Source organism: Hemiscyllium ocellatum, chromosome 19 (assembly GCF_020745735.1).
Source record: "Hemiscyllium ocellatum isolate sHemOce1 chromosome 19, sHemOce1.pat.X.cur, whole genome shotgun sequence".
NCBI classification, from domain to species: domain Eukaryota; kingdom Metazoa; phylum Chordata; class Chondrichthyes; order Orectolobiformes; family Hemiscylliidae; genus Hemiscyllium; species Hemiscyllium ocellatum.
This window is the reverse complement of record NC_083419.1, coordinates 43585967-43606176: the sequence shown is the minus strand read 5'-3', so window position 1 is coordinate 43606176 and position 20210 is coordinate 43585967. Positions and strand designations below refer to the sequence as shown.

The window sequence follows — 20210 nt, the reverse complement described above, 5'->3', positions numbered from 1 at the left end:
GGCAGCAAGTCACTGCCGAGTCTGCAAACATTGTGCAATAGTTCTATGGTCTAGACTTCCCACTACTGTTATTATAGCAGGATACTAGGAGAGAACCTCTCAAAAGAGGTGAAGAAAATAGAAAGTTTTATTTTCCTAATGTCCAAAGAATGTTCCCAGTTCATATTTTTACATTTTAATAAAAAGTGAAATTCCACACATTAAAGATACTTCAGCCTTTTTTTATGTAAACAATCCTGTGGAAGAAAATCAAGGACAGTAACAGTCAGAAGATTTTTGATGTCTCAGAACAACCACAGATAGTCAGTATTGCCTATCATCTCCCTAAATATTCTGAAAATCTGCTAAAAAAAACTGTGAAGTGCACTGCAAGTAAAAAATTTAATTATTCTGCTTTACTCATAAAGATATTACAATTTCAACAAAGCAAAACCTGACCATTTTTTATTATAACAGAGCCCAAACTTCTCCTCAGAATGAAAGAAGTAGCTAATAAAATTTGGAGATTTAGTAACCCAGAACTTCAGGATGTGTTGCACTATAAAGGTACATAAGGCCTAATTATTAACTCAAAGTAATTAACATCACCTGAGAAAGAAATATTCGAGAACTTTAGGGGAATAAAAGCTGACAAATCCCCAGGACCTGACAGCGGACAGTTTAGGTTCTGCGGTGTTAGGCTCAAAAATGATACCTCCAAATGATACTGTTCAGGGTTGGTGGTTAAGAGTTAATTGGACATGACAATGAGCAATTGAAGTAAAGTGGAAAAGTGCATGAAAACAGCCTGATTTGACTGGGGGGAAGTGGCATAACCTTGGATTGTCCATGGGAACAATTTTCTTATACAGTTAACATGGATCCACCTGGAAGTGTTTTCTGCACAATGGAATGACCAGAAAAATACTGAAAATACTGCAAAGTGGTGATCCAACATATAACCAGAATAGTATTAATATCAACAACCTTGTCCCACTTGTGGGACATTCTCCATTGGACTGGAGTTTGAGAGACTGGGACATTCCCCCATCAGATTGGCACCGGGGTCATGTAATCCGAGGTATAGCTCCAAGTGCCAGCCAACACCCAGGACACCCAACAGGCCAAACACAACAAAACGCACTTATTAAATATAGCTAATAGATTCATTCATTAATTTGTATAAAGTCGAAGCAGCTAATAAATTTGCTTCATATCAAAACACACGTGTCTCCTTGTATTGATTTTGATCTGACCTGAAAGAATCTATTAGGTACTTTCAGCTTAACAATACAGGTTCTGGAGTAGGTAGCTGAATCGACAGTGTATACCTAAGGCATGACACTCTAGATCTTCAAAATTACAAGTTAGGAATGTTACACTGCTGTTCAAAAAAGCAGAAAGAAATTAAACAAGGAACTTCTGGCAAGTTAACTTGACATCAATCATTGGGAAATGCTGAAATCCATTATTCAGGAATTTGTAATGTCATTCGGAAAATCATCGGATGTCTGGAGTCAACATGGTTTGAAGAGAAGAAAATTGTGCTTCATGAATTTATTAGAGGGTTCTGAAGGAGCTGGTAAATGTAGTATCCTTGGCTTTCCAAGAGAAATTCCCTAAAATACCAGATAAAATGTTATATGCCAAAACAAGGACTCAAGAAGTTTGTGGTCATATCTGAAGCACTGATTGAAATAAATGTAATCAGAAAATAGGAATAAATCAGGAATTTTCAAGGTGGCAGTCATTTACAAACGTTTCGATCATTTTGACAAAGAGATCAAGAGCAGCTTATCCAGGATTGCTGATGATACACAGCTAGATGGGAATGTAACCTGTGATGAAAGGCCTCAAAGTGATATACACAGGTTAAATGAGTGGTCAACATGGTGGTGATAGATGGAATACAATATAGGGAAGGGAGAGGCTATAGATTTTGGTGGTAAGAATAGAAAAGCAACATTTTTTTAAAAGGTATGAAATGTTTAAAGGTTGATGGTCAGAGAGTCTCAATTTGGCAGAACTGCCAATTCAGCACAGCTGACCAATCTGACTTACCAGTAGCTCTATAGGCTCGACAGTGGCAGTGGCCAGCACAAGGACGATACAAAACCACCGATGCTAATTCTTGCAGACCAAGACCAGGTAAGAGCTGAAATGTCAGTGCATCTTTACAGGCATGGATATGTTGGGGACTGGGGGAGCTCATAGCAGGATGGTTGGTGACACCAGGGGGCTTTGTTGGAAAGGTGTAGTGGATGCTGGCATCTGATGTACAGAAGGGGCCATCAGGGAGGCTCTGCACCCTCTCCTTTTACCTTAAACCTAAGGAGATTAACCTGCCTGGCTTTACCCCCACATCAACCCTAAACTGTTCCTGCCTCAGAATGAAGGCAAGATGGAAAGCAGCCCTATTGGCCATTATAGACTTCAATGGAGTAATTGCAGACAGGCCTCCATACACCTCACTGCTCCACATACAATTGATGACAAATCAAGGATAGGCAGATGAACTGGGAAGATGCCTTGGGGAATTTTACATCATTATCCTCCCACCCAATAAACCCATTGGTGGGGATACTGTAAAATACTGCTCCATGTCTGATTTCTCTCACCAGCTACTCCTCTCACAGTGAGCAAAAAAGAATAATTTTATGTTATAAAGTAATAGATCTCGCTTTCCTTTCAGGTCAATGCAAGTGACTCCATGGACTTTCAGAGAGCTGAGAAGTTCTCTCAAAATTTCAAGATTGGAAAAACAGGCTTCAAGGGAAGAACACTAATGAGATGTGGGGAGTGTTCAAGGAGCAGCTACTGCGTGTCCTCGATAGGTATGTACCAGTCAGGCATGGTGTAAAGGGCCTTGTGAGGCAGCCGTGGTTTAGTAAGGAATTGGAGTCCCTTGTGAAAGGGAAGAAGGCGGCATATGTAAAGATGAGGCGTGAAGGTTCAGTAGGGGCGATTGAGTGTTATAAGGTAGCCAGGAAGGAGCTAAAGAGGGAGCTAAGAGAAGCGAGAAGGGGACATGAAAAGTCTTTAGCTGGTAGGATTAGGGAAAACCCAAAGGCTTTCTATAGGTATGTCAAGAATAAAAGGATGACTAGGGTAGGTATCGGTCCAGTCAAGGATAGTAGTGGGAAGTTGTGTGTGGAGGCGGAGGAGATTGGAGAGACATTAAATCAGTACTTTTCCTCAGTATTCACTCAGGAACAGGACACTGTTGCTGATGTGAATATGGAATCACAAATAATTAGAATGGATGCCCTGGAAATATGCAGGGAAGAGGTTTTGGGAATATTGGAAAGGATGAATATAGATAAGTCTCCTGGGCCTGATGGCATTTACCCCAGGATCCTATGGGAAGCTAGGGAGGAGATAGCAGAGCCATTGGCCTGGATTTTTATGTCGTCGTTGTCAACAGGAATAGTACCAGAGGACTGGAGGATAGCGAATGTGGTCCCATTGTTCAAGAAAGGGAGTAGGGATAGCCCTAGCAACTATAGGCCAGTGAGTCTGACTTCAGTGGTGGGCAAAGTCTTAGAGAGAATGGTAAGGGATAAGATTTATGAACATCTGGGTAGGAATAACGTGATCAGGGATAGCCAGCATGGTTTTGTGAAGGGCAGGTCGTGCCTCACAAACCTTATTGAGTTCTTTGAGAAGGTGACCAAGGAAGTGGATGAGGGTAAAGCAGTAGATGTTGTGTATATGGATTTTAGTAAGGCGTTCGATAAGGTTCCCCATGGTAGGCTAATGCTAAAACTTCGGAGGTATGGCATTGAGGATACATTAGAGGTTTGGATTAGGAATTGGCTGGCTGGAAGGAGACAGAGGGTAGTAGTTGATGGATTATGTTCATCTTGGAGCGCAGTTACTAGCGGTGTACCACAAGGATCTGTTTTGGGACCATTGCTTTTTGTTATCTTTATAAATGATCTAGAGGAAGGACTTGAAAGCTGGGTAAGCAAGTTTGCGGATGACACAAAAGTCGGTGGAGTTGTGGATAGTGAGGAAGGAAGTGGTAGGTTACAGCGGGATATAGATAAGTTGCAGAGCTGGGCGGAAATGTGGCAAATGGAATTCAATGTAGCTAAGTGCGAAGTCGTTCACTTTGGTAGGAATAACAAGATGATGGATTACTGGGCTAATGGTAGGCTACTTGGTAGTGTGGATGAGCAGAGGGATCTTGGTGTCCATGTACACAGATCTCTGAAAGTTGCCACCCAGGTAAATAGTGCTGTGAGGAAGGCATATGGTGTACTGGGCTTTATTGGCAGAGGAATTGAGTTCCGGAGTCCTGAGGTCATGTTGCAGTTGTATAAGACTCTGGTGCGGCCTCATCTGGAGTATTGTGTGCAGTTTTGGTCGCCATACTATAGGAAGGATGTGGAAGCTTTAGAACGAGTGCAGAGGAGGTTTACCAGGATGTTGCCTGGAATGGTAGGAAAATCTTATGAGGAAAGGCTGAGGCACTTGGGGCTGTTCTCATTGGAGAAGAGAAGGTTTAGGGGAGATCTGATAGAAGTGTATAAGATGATTAGGGGTTTAGATAGGGTAGATACTAAGAACCTTTTACCGCTAATGGAGTCAGGTGTTACTAGGGGACATAGCTTTAAATTAAGGGGTGGTAGGTATAGGACAGATGTTAGGGGTAGATTCTTCACACAGCGGGTTGTGAGTTCATGGAATGCCCTGCCCGTATCAGTGGTGAACTCTCCTTCTTTATGGTCATTTAAGCGGGCATTGGATAGGCATTTGGAAGTTATTGGGCTAGTATAGGTTAGGTAGGATTCGGTCGGCGCAACATCGAGGGCCGAAGGGCCTGTACTGCGCTGTATCCTTCTATGTTCTATGTTCTCAGTCATAAACAACGTTAAACAATGATAGTAAAACAAGGGAGCACATCGAAACTGGCAAAAGTTACTTTCAGGACTTATATCAGAAGTTTCTCTTTACAAGAGAGTGATCAACATGTAAAAGAAATTCCAGATACACCGTGGAGGCAAAATCCTCAGTTATTGAAGAAATTATTTAAAAGATACAACATACGATTCATCAAGTTCTTTCTGAATGAATGAAATAAAGATGACTGTCTTAATTTGTAATTAACTTGTACACACTAATGATGTGCATTTCAAATTACTTCATTTTCAAATACCAACCAATTATTGTGTTGATTTTAAATGGAGACAAACCTGTATCAACCTCATTGAGTTTTCTTTTGTGTGATGAACATGACCTGCATGGATCATCACTGTTTCGAGTTGCCATGATGTTGTACTTCTGTTAAAAAGAAAAACAAGTTGTCTTAAATAAAGATGTTTCATTGGAAAGCAGTGCAAGTACATTTTTTGTAAGTACCCAGTTGCCAGAACTTTGTAAATTTTCAGTTTTTCTTTCCTTTTCTAGAGCTGAAAATGTGTTGCTGGAAAAGCGCAGCAGGTCAGGCAGCATCCAAGGAGGAGAATCGACGTTTCGGGCATGAGCCCTTCTTCAGGAATGAGGAAAGTGTGCCAAGCAGGCTAAGATAAAAGGTAGGAAGGAGGGACTTGGGGGAGGGGCGTTGGAAATGCAATAGGTGGAAGGAGGGCAAGGTGAGGGTGATAGGCTGGAGTGGGGGTGGGGGCGGAGAGATCAAGAAGAAGATTGCAGGTTAGGAAGATGGTGCTGAGTTCAAGGGTTGGGACTGAGACAAGGTGGGGGGAGGGGAAATGAGGAAACTGGAGAAATCTGAGTTCATCCCTTGTGGTTGGAGGGTCCTAGGCGGAAGATGAGATGCTCTTCCTCCAGCTGTCGTGTTGTTATGGTCTGGCGATGGAGGAGTCCAAGGACCTGCATGTCCTTGTTGGAGTGGGAGTGGGAGTTGAAGTGTTGAGCCACGGGGTGTTTGGGTTGGTTGGTCCAGGTGTCCCAGAGGTGTTCTCTGAAATGTTCTGCAAGTAAGCGGCCTGTCTCCCCAATATAGAGGAGGCCACATCGGGTGCAGCGGATGCAGTAAATGATGTGTGTGGAGGTGCAGGTGAATTTGTGGCAGATATGGAAGGATCCCTTGGGGCCTTGGAGGGAAGTAAGGGGGAAGGTGTCCTTTTCTAGGACAACATTGTATGTGTGGAATTCAGTTTCAATGGAAACAGTTAAGATGTTCTTCATATGCTAGCTAAGCATCCTGAAAGAACATTTCCGATTGCAAAAGTCCTCATTCCCATTGTATTCTCATTGGATTTAAACACGCAAAGGCTGCAATCCATAGTTCACAGTTCCAGTAGCCTTTAGCACTGACAATTAACCTGAACAAATACATGACTGAACAGCCCGATCATCTGATTGGAAGGTAGACCTTGCAGCAAACTGCTATGAAAGATGCATTCACTATAGGATCCTTTGGAAGTCCGGACACCAGAATTGCCAGGAAATTTAAATTTTTGATGGACAAGTGCCATGCATCTGGAACCATTCCCTGCTTTACCCATTCACTTACCAATCCACCATTCTACAACCCCTCAACCATCTTGCCTGCTACCCTGTTGCAGACCCCTGCCTCACCTACCTACACCCTGCACCCTGCCTCAACCCACCTATCAGTGATTCATCGATTCCCAAAATGCCTTCGGGGCCCATTAGATCCATAAATGGAGTAGTTGCTGCTGTAAAAAATAAGGGTGGGTTTGGACCACAACATTGATCATGCATTACACTGGAAGACTCCCAGATCAGGTACTGCTCCACAAGTCTCAAGAACCCTGGAAGTTCAGGCCAAAAACATGGAATTCCAGGGTACAATAAGAAAATCATAGCAATCCAACTTTAATTACCCCTTCTTAGAAGATTTGGTCCTAGGTATTTCTAGTACCTATCTATTGCTCAAACTTCCAGGTGTGCTTGTGGGTGTAGAATTTGGCCAAGCTCTATCCATCTATAATCCAGCTCCTGTAAGCTGCCTGAGTTGGGGAGCCAATTTGGTAAAACATTTAACTGCCTGTCCATGACCTATGTACTATTATGAAGACTATGTACTATTATGCCTCCACTCAGTGTACTGGCCACCATTTATGTCTCAGGTCTCTTTCCTGCCATTATTTACTCTAGATAGAGGTTTTGTTCTTTGTTATCTGCATTGGGAGACCAACATAAGCCTCCTTACTCAAAGAACTTCAAGACCTCAATGTGTTGCACACCCCATTCATGTTTTGTTAAATCTAAACTTGACTGTTTCGATATTATGTAGCTAGCCTTCCATAAACCAGAGTTGATCAAAATCCCTACTACCCTGAACTGTTGTAATTCTCATCACTCCATTACCCAGGACTCATGAATTTAAAATGAAGTGTAACCAATGTGGGGGGCAAAACTTAAAATTCTCAAATTTACAAATTCTTTGTGACTTCACCCCTTCTCATCTCTGTAATCTTCTTTACTCCTACAACTCTTTTTGCTCTCCTTCAAATCGGGTTTCTTGCAAATCATTTATATATATCATGAACAGCTGTGGGGTCCACACTGACCCCTATTGCACTCTGCTTACCACTGATCTCCAACCAGAGAAACATCAATTTATCCCAACTCTCTGCTTTCTATTGGTTAACCAGTCCTCTATCCATGCTAATACATCCAAGTCCATACATTCTCATCTTATGGATGAGTCTTTTACATGGCATCTTATTCACTGCTTTTTGGAAATCCAAGTATACAACCTGTTCTCCTCCATCCACTGGGCTTGTCACATCCTCAAAGAACTCCAGTAAGTTTGTCAAACATGACCTTCCCTTCCTGAATCCATGTTGCATCTGTCTGATGGAATCCTTTCCATGCAAATGTCTCACTATTTCTTCTTTAATGATAGCCTCCAGCATTTTCCTGACTACAGATGTTAAGCTACAGTTACCTGCCTTTTCCCACACCCTTTTTTTTAACAGTGGTATGACATTTGCTGTCTTACAGTCCACTGGGGTCTGCCCGGAGTCCAGTGAATTTTGGAAAATTACCACTAATGCATCTATTATAACTTCCGCCATTTCCTTCAGCACTCTGGGATACATTCTCTCAGGACGAGGGGACTCATCTACCTTTCAGCCCTCAACACTAACCTTTAGTGATAACAATTGATTTGAGGTCCTGCCTTCCCATCGTATCCTTAACATCATTCGTTGGCATGTTAAGACACATCGTCCACTGTGAAGACTGACACAAAATAGTTATTCAAGGCCTCGGCCATTTCAGCACTACCCAATATTAATTCCACAGGGATCAGTGTTGGACCCACAGTTGTTTGTCATTTACATAAACAATTTGAATGAGAATATAGGAAGCATGATAAATAAGTTTGCAAATGACACCAATATTGGTGGTATGGTAGACAGTGAGGGAGGTTACCTAAGATTACAAAGAAATTTAGAATGGATCAATGGGCCAAGGAGTGTCAGATGGAATTCAATTTAGATAAATGTGAGGTGTTGCATTTTGGTAAGACAAACAAGAGCAGGACTTACACAGTTAAAAGGAGGGCCCTGGACAGTGTTGTAGAACAGACAGACCTAGAGGTTCAGGTATATAGTTCATTGAAAATTGCATGACAGGAAGACAGAGTGGTAAAGAAGGCGTCTGGCATGCTTGCCTTCATTGCTCAGTCTGGTGAGTTTGGGAGTTGGGACATTATGTTGCACTTATACAGGATGTTGTGAGGTCATTTCTGGAGTATTGTGAACAGTTCTGGTTGCCCTGTTGTGGAAGCACATTATTAAATTGGAGAGGGTGAAGAAAAGGTTTACAAGGATGTGACCGGGACTGAAGGGTTTGAGCTATAAGGAAAGGTTGGATAAGCTGGGACTTTTTCCACTGGAGCATAGGAGATTGAGGAGTGGCGTTATAGAGGTTTATAAAATCATGACAGACATACATAAGTTGAACAGCAAAGGTGACAGGAGAAAGATTTAAAAGGGACTCAAAGAGCAACTTCTTCAAGCAGAGGGTGGTTCACAGATGGAATAAACTGCCAGAGGAACTGGTAGATGCAGATACAGTTACAACATTTAAGAGGCATTTGGACAGGTACACAAATAGGAAAGATTTAGAAGAATATGGACTAGTTTAGATTGGGAAACTTGGTCAACATGGATGAGGTGGACCAAAGGGCCTATTTCTGTGCTGTACAACTTTATGACTTTGTTTGGATGTTTATTGCCCATCTTTAATTGCCCTTGAGAAAGTGGTGATAAGCTGCTTTCTTGAAACATTGCAGTCCTTTTGCTGTTGGTAGACCCAAGGGGGAAGAGTCCCAGGAATTTGATTCAGCGACACTAGAGGAACAGCCTCAGAATTAAGGGATGACCCTATCGACCTGAGATGAGAAGGAATTTCTCCAACCAGAGAATGGTTTATTTATAGAACTCATTGCCACAGAAGGCTGTAGAAGCCATGTTATTGAGTGTATTTAAGACAGATAGATAGTTTCTTGATTGGTATGGGGCGCATGGGTTATGGACAGAAGGCAGGAGAATGGGATTGAGAAATCAGCCATGGTCAAATGGTGGTGCTGACTTGATGGGCTGAATGGCCTAATTCTGTGCCGATTTCTTATGGTGTTATATTTCCAAGTTAGAATGATAAGTAGTTTGGAAGGAAACTTGCAAGTGGTGGTGGGTTCCAAATTATCTGCTGCCCTTATCTTTCTAGATGGTAGCAGTCACAGGTTTGGAAAGTGTTGTCAAAAGAGCTGACAATTTTCTGGAGGACATTTTGTGGATGGTACACACAGCTGATACTGAGCGTCAGTAGGGACAGAATGGATACTTGTCAATGTAATGCTGATTAAGCAGGTTGCCTTGTCCTGGATAATGTCAAGCTTCATGAGTGTTGTTGGAGCTACACTCATCTAGTGAGGAGTGTTCCATGACACTCCTGACATGTGCCTTGGTGGTGATGGACAAGCCTTACGGAGAGAGGAAGCGAGTTATTCTGATGTGCTCTTGTAGCCACAGTATTTATATGGCTAGTCCAGTTCAGTTTCTGGTCAGTGGTAATCTCCAGAAAGTTGATAGTGGGGCATTGAGTGATGGTATTGAATGTCAAGGGCGATGGTTAGATTATCTCTTGTGAAACAATCAATGCCTGGCATTTGTGTAGCATGAATGCTACTTGCCACTTGTCAGCCCAAACCTAGATATTGCCCAGTTCTTGCTGTATTTGGATTTGGACTGCTTCAGTATTTGAGGAGTTATGAATGGTGCTGAATATTGTGGAATCAGAACATCTCACGTCTGACCATATGATGGAGGGATGGTCATTGATAAAGCGACTGAATATGGTTGGGTCTCGGACACTACCCCAACAAAGTCCTGCAGAGATGCCCTGGAACTAATATGACTGATCTTCAACAACTAAAACATCTGCCGTGCCAGGTAGGACTCCAATCAGTGAGTTGGAGGATTTCGCTCCTTGGTTCCCATTGACTCCAGTTTTGCGCTGGTTCTTTAATGTCACATTCGGTCAAATGCAGGCTTGATGTCAAGGGTGATCAGTCTTGTCTCAACTCTGGAATTCAGCTGTTTTATCCGTGTTTGAACCAAGGCTATAATGAGGTCAGGAGCAACTGGTCCTGGGCAAAATCCAAACTGGGTGCCAGTAAGCACGTTATTGCTAAGCCAGTGCCACTTGATAGCACTGTTGAACACACCTTCCATGGCTTTACTGATGATCAAGAGTAGATTGGTGGGGTGGTAATTGGCTAGGGTGGATTTACATAGAAACATAGAAGATAAGAGCAGAAAAAGGCCATACAACTCCACGAGCCTACTCTGCCATTCATTATGATCACAGCTGATCATCCAGCTCAGTATCTAATCCCCCCAGATCACTTGATCCTCTCGACACAAGAGCTACTCCTACATTTGTCTGAAAAACACCATGTTTTGCCCTGAACCACTTTCTGCGGTGGTGAATTCCACAGACTCATCATTCCCTTGGCAAAGACATTTCTGATCTTAGTCCTAAAAGGTTTACTCCTTATCCTTAAACTATGACCCTGGTTCTGGATTCTCCCACCTTTGCATGAAGCATGCTCCCATCTAACCTCTCTAGCCCTGTTGGAATTTTGTAGATTTCTATGATATGCCATCATTCTTCTAAATTCCAGTGAATATAAACCCAACAGGTCAAATCTCTCCTCATTAGTCAATCCTGCCATTCCAGGAATCAATGGTAAATTATTGCTGCACTCCTTCCAGACCAAGAACATCCTTCCTCAGATAAGCTGACCAAAACTGCAGAGTATTCTCAGTATGGCTTCTGTAATGCCTTGTATAATTGCAGCAAAGCATCCTTGTTCCTATACTCGAATCCTCTCACGATGAAGACTAACATAATTTATCTTTCTCCTACTGCCTGCTGTATCAACGAAGAGGATTGATGAAGGCAGAGTGGTGGACATGATCTGTATGAACTTGAGTAAAGCATTCGATAGGGTTCCGCATGGTAAACTGGTTAGCAATGTTAGAACAAATGGAATGCAGGGAGAACTAGCCATTTGGATACAGAACTAGCTTGAAGATAGGAGACCGAGGGTGGTGAAGGCTTGCTTTTCAGACTGGAGGCCTGTGACCAGCAGTGTGCCACAAGGATCGATGCTGCGCCCACTGTTTTTTTGTCATTTGTATCAATGGTTTGAATGTGAACTCAGGCGACTGACTGTGTGGAGTTTGCACGTTCTCCCCGTGTCTGCGTGGGTTTCCTCCGGGTGCTCCGGTTTCCTCCCACAGTCCAAAGATGTGCGGGTCAGGTGAATTGGCCAAGCTAAATTGCCCGTAGTGTTAGGTAAGGGGTAAATGTAGGGGTATGGGTGGGTTGCGCTTCGGCGGGTCGGTGTGGACTTGTTGGGCCGAAGGGCCTGTTTCCACACTGTAAGTCTAATCTAATCTAATCTAATCTAATCTAATATGAAGTACGGTTAATACATTTGCAGGTGACACCAAAATTAGAGGGGTAGTGGATACTGAAGAAGGTTACCTCAGGGTACAACAGGACCTTGACCCGAATGGGCTGAGAAGTGGCAGATGGAGTTTAATTTAGATAAATGTGAGGTGCTGCATTTTGGAAAGATAAATCAGGGCAGGACTTACACACTTAATGGTAAGGTCCTGCGGTGTGTTGCTGAACAAAGAGATCTTGGAGTGCAGGTTCATAGTTCCTTGAAATGGAGTTGCAAGTAGACAGGATAGTGAAGAAGGCGTTTGGTATGCTTGCCTTTATTGTTCAGTGCACTGAGTATAGGAGCTGAGAGGTCATGTTGAGGCTGTACATGACATTGGTTCGGCCATTTTTGGAATACTGCATTCAGTTCTGGTTTCTCTCTTAAAGGAATGATGTTGAAAGGGTTTAGAAAGGATTTACAAGGATGTTGCCAGGATTGGAGGGTTTGAGCTATAGGGAGAAGCTGAACAGGCTGGAGCTATTTTCCCTGGAGCGTCGGAGGCTGAGGGAAGACCTTATAGAGGTTCATAAAATCATGAGGGGCATAGATAGGATGAATAATCCTAGACTTTTCCCCAGGGTAGGGGAGTCCAAAACTAGAAGGCATAGGTTTAAAGTGAGAGGGGAAAGGTTTAAAAGGGATCTAAGGAGCAACTTTTTCATGCAGAGGGTGATGCGTGTATGGAATAAGCTGCCGGAAGAAGTGATGGAGACTGGTACAATTAGAGCATTTTAAAAGGCATCTGGATGGGTACATGAATAGGAAGGGTTTAGAGGATATCAATCAAGTGCTGACAAATGGAACTAGATTAATTAAGGACATGTGGTCGGCATGGGCGAATTGGACTGATGGGTCTATTTCTGTGCTGTACATTTATGACTTTACCTGTGCACTTACTTTCAGTGACTGGTGCACGAGGGTACCCAGGTCTCATTGAACATTCTTCTCTCTCAACTTACAGCCAAATAATAATCTGCCTTTCATTTTTGCTACCAAAATGATTAACCTCACTTGTTTCATGTTACATCGCATCAAAGTTTTTGTGCAGGACAAACCTGGCCAATTTTCCACATTGTTATCAGCATTACAGCTGGAATACCTCAACTTGGGAACAGCTAGTTCTGGAGCACGACTATTGCCACTATTGCTAGAATATAGTCAGGACCTACAGGAGGCAATTATGTTGTGGTAACATCACTGGTCTGGAAGGCTAATTCATGAACCCAAATGTCCATGGGACATGGCTTTGAATCCCAGTATAGCAGATGCTGAAATTTGCATTGAATAAAATTAATGGAAAAAAACAGAATGTTAAAACAGGTAGCACAACTGCAAATGTAAACATTTGATTGTTGTAACAACCCATCTGGTTCACAAATGTCCTATCTCTGGCCTACAATTGACCCTCTTAACTACCGTCAGGGCAATTAGGGATGAACCATAAATGCTGACACTCACATCTGTGAACAAATCTGCAGTATTTAAAATCTTCAACTATTTCTTGATTTCATTCAAGTGATATGATTGGTTAGAAATAGGAGACATTGAGTGGCAGCCATGATGGATCATTCACTCAACACTTCTGACTGAGGATAAGAGGACATGGCTATCAAAGGTTGCTATATTTCACCTTCCATCGACTAGCATGACCAGAGAAATGGGTGTCTGGATCAGTGGTGCTGGAAGAGCACAGCAGTTCAGGCAGCATCCAACGAGCAGCGAAATCGACGTTTCGGGCAAAAGCCCTTCATCAGGATGGATGCTGCCTGAACTGCTGTGCTCTTCCAGCACCACTGATCCAGAATCTGGTTTCCAGCATCTGCAATCATTGTTTTTAGCCTCAGAGAAATGGGTGTCCCAAAAATGGCCAGCACCATCTCCTACATCAGGTATACCTATTCTCCACTAGTATATTGTTGTTGTGTTTCTTGTTATAAAAGCAAGAGGGAGCACTAGTTTGTGAGTCAGTTGATGAAAGGCAATATTGTTGACTGTATTGGTTGTATAGCTGACAGTGTGGGTGAGAGGTCTGGAGCAATATAAACTATGTGACAGTACACTGAAGCACATGAGTCTTGAGGATGAGGTAATTCATTTGATATGCTGAATTGCAAACATCAGAGGCTGGTGGCACAATTAGTAGGATGTGGCAATTGAAAACAAACTTGCCAGAAATTCAAGATGGCGGCAGTCGGAACAGTCTGCTGTATTGGGCTCTGTGCCATATGCCAGGCAAGGTGGGCTCCTACTCCCTCACCCCCATTAGTCACCCCTGAGGCAAGTTTGTAGTATAAAGTAGGTAGAACACCTAGAGCCCCTTTAAATTAGGATTTGGAAGATCTGGAGCTGAAATAAAGATACCTAAAGGCAAGGGAGCGAGGGGAGACCATCTGTGGTCAAATTGCAATGGGTCATGGCTCTCTAGGTTGCTCTGGACTCAGCGCTTACACAAGTGGTGAAGAGAGGAGTCTCCTTTACAAAGCAAAGGCTGTTTGAATATGGGGATAACTGGCTTACCTGGCTAGGGAGAAAAGTACTCCATAGTCCATTGTGTCTATGAGGGAGAGAACTGGCAATGTCACTCATGAAGATCAATGCCAGATTCCAGAAGTTCTATACAGAGTTATACCAGTCGGAGGGCTGTGGGGATGGAGAAGCCAGAATGGAATCCTTTTTTGAGATCTTGGACCTCCCTGGTATAAACGCAGATCAGGCTTCCATGTTAAATACACCTCTGACAATACAGGAGGTGCAAGAGGCAGTAAGGCAGCTCCAAGCTGGCAAGGCACCCGGTCCAGATGGATTCCCAAGTGAATTTTACAAGGAGTTTATGCAATGTTGGCTGAACCACTGCTGGAGTTTAATGGAGTTTAATGCGGACAAGTGTGAGGTGATTCACTTTGGTTGGAGTAACCGGAATGCAAAGTACTGGATATAATGGTAAGATTTTAGGTAGTGTAGCTGAGCAGAGAGATCTCGGTGTCTATGTATACAGATCCTTGGAAGTTGCCACCCAGGTTGACAGGATTGTTAAGAAGGCAAACAGTTTTTTAGCTTTTATTAATAGAGGGATTGAGTTCCGGAACCATGAAGTTATGCTGCAACTGTACAAAACTCTGGTGCGGCCGCATTTGGAGTATTGTGTACAGTTCTGGTCACCACATTATAAGAAGGATGTGGAAGCTTTGGAAAGGGTGCACAGGAGATTTACTAGGATGTTGCCTGGTATGGAGGGAAGGTCTTACGAGGAAAAACTGAGGGATTTGTGGCTGTTTCGTTACAGAGAAGAAGGTTGAGAAGTGACTTAATAGAGACATATAAGATAATCAGAGGTTTAGATAGGGTGAACAGGGAGAGCCTTTTTCCCAGCGAGCATGAGGGGGCATAGCTTAAAATTGAGGGCTGATAGATATAGGACAGACGTCAGAGGTAGTTTCTTTACTCAGAGAATAGTAAGGGTATGAAATGCTTTGCCTGCAACGGTAGTAGATTCACCAACTTAAAGTGCATTTAAGTCGTCCTTGGACAAGCATATGGACGTACATGGAATAGTGTACGTTAGATGGGCTTCAGATTAGTATGACAGGTCAGCACAACATCGAGGGCCGAAGGGCCTGTACTGCGCTGTAATGTTCTATGTTCTATGCAACTGTATAGTCATTTGTATAGCCAGGACTGTCTTCCGCCCTCGCTTAAAGAAAGGGAAAGACCCCGAGGATTGCGCATCATCTCGTTGTTGAATGTGGATTTTAAAATTCTATCAAAGGTGTTGGCTCTGAGACTGGAGAAGGTGCTCTCCGTTTTTATAAAAGAGGAGCAGACGGGTTTTATCAAGGGCCGCAGCTCCTCGAATAATATCAGACGGGTATTAAATATCGTGCAAGTATGTCAGCAGAGAGTGATTCTGGGTTTGGTGGTTTCCCTGGATGCAGAAAAGGCTCTTGATCGGATGGAATGGTTGTATCCCTTTGCTGTTCTAGATCGTTTTGGTCTGGGAGGGGCCTTCGCCAGGTGGGTGGCAGTGTTATATAAAGACCCCAAGGCAATGGTTATCACAAATGGGGCTAAATCGAGCAATTTTGGGGTGGGAGGGACAGCCAACAGGAACGTCCTTTGCTGCTGCTGCTTCTGTTCACATTGGTTTTTGAACCACTGGTGGAGGCTATCCAAAAAGACCCTGAAATAATGGCACCAAGGTAGGAGTTGGGGAACACAAAATCACTTTCTATGAGGTCCTTTTGCTTTTAGCTAACCCCAAGACGTGTATACCCTGGCTATTACAAAAAAATTAAACTTTTTCCAGCTTTTTGGGATGCAGGCTAAATTTAAAAAAAAATGGAAGTCATGCCTGTGGTGATGTGGGGTTTGGTGGAGGTATCGAAGCTGGACGATGGAATGGAGTTTCCTTTTAGATGGTCACAGGAAGATTTTCTCTATCTGGGAATTTTTTATTGCCCCTCACTTCTAGCAGCTGTATGGAGCTAATTTGTTTAGCTATTTGAGAGGATAAAGCAGGACTTGCAGTGATGGGAGGGAATACCCATATCATGGCTTGGTCATCTAGCCTTCATTAAAATCAATGTTCTCCCTCAGCCTCTATATCCAATGGGGATGCTCCCACTATTAATACCCAAACAGATGCTGCGGAGGTTTGCGGGATGGCTGGGATCGTTTATTTGGTGCCATAGGTGCCCCTTAATTAAATTTATCAAGTTGCAGCTTCCACAGGGTATGGGAGGGGTGGAGCTCCCAGATCTGAAGAAATGTCAGATAGACACCCTGTTGTCAAATGGGTGGGCAATGACTCAAAGTCAACATGGCTTGATATGGAGGCCTCAAAGACAAAGTATCCCCTCATGGATAATGAATTAACAAAGAAGATTGATGAGGGCAGAGCAGTAGATGTGATCTATATGGACTTCAGTAAGGCGTTCAACAAGGTTCCCCATGGGAGACTGATTAGCAAGGTTAGATCTCACGGGATACAGGGAGAACGAGCCATTTGGATACAGAACTGGCTCAAAGGTAGAAGACAGAGAGTGGTGGTGGAGGGCTGTTTTTCAGACTGGAGGCCTCTGATCAGTGGAGTGCCACAAGAATCAGTGCTGGGCCCTCTACTTTTTGTCATTTACATAAATGATTTGGATGCGAGCATAAGAGGTACAGTTAGTAGGTTTGCAGATGACACCAAAATTGGAGGGTGTAGTGGACAGCAAAGAAGGTTACCTCAAATTACAAAAGGATCTGGACCAGATGGCAAGGTGCTGCATTTTGGGAAAGCAAATCTTAGCAGGACTTATACACTTAATGGTAAGGTCCTAGGGAGTGTTGCTGAACAAAGAGACCTTGGAGTGCAGGTTCATAGCTCCTTTAAAGTGGAGTCACAGGTAGATAGGATAGTGAAGAAGGCATTTGGTATGCTTTCCTTTATTGGTCAGAGTATTGAGTACAGGAGTTGGGAGGTCATGTTGTGGCTGTACAGGACTTTGGTTAGGCCACTATTGGAATATTGCGTGCAATTCTGGTCTCCTTCCTATCGGAAAGATGTTGTGAAACTTGAAAGGGTCCAGAAAAGATTTACAAGGATGTTGCCAGGGTTGGAGGATCTGAGCTACAGGGAGAGACTGAACAGGCTGGGGCTGAGGGTGACCTTATCGAGGTTTACAAAATTATGAGGGGCATGGATAGGATAAATAGACAAAGTCTTTTCTCTGGGGTTGGGGAGTCCAGAACTAGAGGGCATAGGTTTAGGGTGAGAGGGGAAAGATATGAAAGAGATGCAAGGGGCAACTTTTTCACGCAGAGGGTGGTACATACATGGAATGAGGTGCCAGAGGATGTGGTGGAGGCTGATATAATTGCAACATTTAAGAGGCATTTGGATGGGTATATGAATAGGAAGGGTTTGGAGGGATATGGGCCGGGTGCTGGCGGGTGGGACTAGATTGGGTTGGGATATCTGGTGGGCATGGACGGGTTGGACCGAAGGGTGTTTCCATGCTGTACATCTCTATCATTCTATGAGGTCGGTGGTTGAGCACTGTGAAAGTCCGATTATCATAAATATGGTAAAAGCATGGAGGACAATGTGGTCGGGTGTGGGCAATTTGTTTAAGATGTTGCCCTTTACCCCACTAGTGGGAGCCTCAGGATTTAGGCCAGGGTCAATGGACGCCGGCTTCAGAGCTTGGGATGGTAAAGGAATCTCTTGGGAGATCTATTTGAGAGAGGTCTTGATGTCTTAACCAATTAAGTCAGAAATACGGAATCCCTAATAGGGACTTTTTCCAATGTTTCCAGGTTAGGGATTATATACTGAAGAAGACCACGCTCTTGACTCAGCCTACAAGTGGGGGCACTCTCTCAGTTAGTGCCATATATCATCTGCAGAGAGGGAATGCCTTGGAGGATATGGAGAGACTTCATGAGATTTGGAATCAGGAGTTGGGGGGGAGGGAAGAACGTGGGAGGATATATGGGGGAATGTAAAGAAAATTTCAATATGCAAATAAGGCAAAAGCGATGCAATTGAAGATCCTCCACAAGGCCCATATGATGCCAGAGAGGTTAGCAAAACTCAAAAAAGTATCTTCCCTGAAATGTCCCAAACGTAAAAACAGTATTGGCTGTTGGTCCTGTTACGAGACTTGTGGATACTGGGGACCATAGTGAATGAGTTGGAAAGGATCCAGTGTGTCCCTCCTTTTGGGGCTACCAGATCTTCCCTCTTTGGGCGAGCACAGGAAGAGGTTATTCAACATTCTTACACACTGTGTGAGAAAGAATATCCTGATGAATTGGATATTAGAGGAGCCTCCAGGTCTTGCAGGGTGGCACAGACTTGTGACGGAGCACCTCCCGCAGGATTATCTGACAAGCGTGGTGCACCACGGAATAGATTGATTCTATAAGACATGGTGGCCTAACCTACATAGACATGGGTCTGTCGGTGATATTAATTAGGGCCTTTGTACAGCAGGGGGGTGGGGGTGGGGTGGAGAGGAGGCCTAGTAAATACAGGTATAATTACTGTTGTCCCCGTGGGCAGGAGCCTTGATGGAGGTATGGCAAGTGGACTAATGTAATTTAATACAATGTACTATAGTTCAATTTAATTTTAGTGGATTGTAATTTAATTCTATGTTATTTTATTTAATTTGAGTTTGTGCTAACTTAGTTTAAGTTAAGTAAACATGAGACGAACGTATCCTGGCGAATAGTAGGCAGTTTATTGTTAATGTTACTGTTACAGAATATAATCGCACAATACTATTTCTAATTTTCCATACTTTTATAACTTATTTTTGTTTTTTTATTGTAAAAGAGTGAAAAAACGTTTTCAATAAATATCCATAAAAAAACACATTTGCTGACTATTTGTGAAAATCCACTGAACTTTCTGCCATGCTGTAACCAAGGACTGACCCCTGGTACTGACCAAGGCAAAAGGGAGGACTGCAGATGCTGACTCCAGGTACTGCCCTCCAGAGCTAGTTACTCACGTTTCCTTTTAAGCATGGGGTATCGAAGAACAACTTGGTGCTCTGCCTTTTGGACATCACTCCTGGTTTCTAATTCCTCTGCCAAAAACCTCCAAAGCAGTGTCTGAAAAGCTTTGAAGTAGCATAATAGAATATGCAAATGATCTGTGTTACTCTGACATGAACGAAGCAAGGAGAGTAGCTGACTGAAGAGGGAGGTATGTAACAAAAAAGACTGGTTCTGCTTGAAAGAGCTGTATGCATAGCCTGTAAATAAACATTGGTTACAATACAATGAAAGATTACTGTGGGATAAGGACAAACTAGGAATATGAGCAAACAAGAATGCTAACGTCGTAACAGTGAACAGACTGTAAGAGTGTATGTATAGGCACCCCAAGAGCAGAAATACAAAAGAGTATCCAAGAACTCGAGCAATGTTCACATAAAGCAAAGTCTGCCATTTCCCATGTTCAGCTTTTTCTTCCCCTCCCTCTCCAGGTAACATTCACTTCCTGGGAGAAAGTGAGGACTGCAGATGCTGGAGATCAGAGCTGAAAATGTGTCGCTGGAAAAACGCAGCAGGTCAGGCAGCATCCAAGGAACAGGAGAATCGACGTTTCGGGCATCAGCCCTTCATCTTGGAGAAGGGCTCATGCCCGAAACGTCGACTCTCATCCCTCTGCAGATGCTGCAGAGGGGGGATGGGGGAGGGGAGGGGAGGGGGATGGGGAGGGGGGATGGGGAGGGGAGGGGGATGGGGGGGAGGGGAGGGGGGATGGGGG

The 20210-nt window shown here is 43.5% G+C and overlaps 1 protein-coding gene across 1 annotated transcript in view; it reads right to left on the bottom strand.

Moving 5' to 3' along the window:
- LOC132824737 (bcl-2 homologous antagonist/killer-like) overlaps window positions 1–20210 on the bottom strand; it is a 54231-nt gene that overhangs the window by 33189 nt on the left and 832 nt on the right. Inside the window, exon 3 of the mRNA XM_060839418.1 lies at window positions 5178–5265. Coding sequence (XP_060695401.1) covers window positions 5178–5253 — 76 coding nt within the window. The 5' untranslated portion in view covers window positions 5254–5265. The remainder of the gene's footprint in view (window positions 1–5177; window positions 5266–20210) is intronic.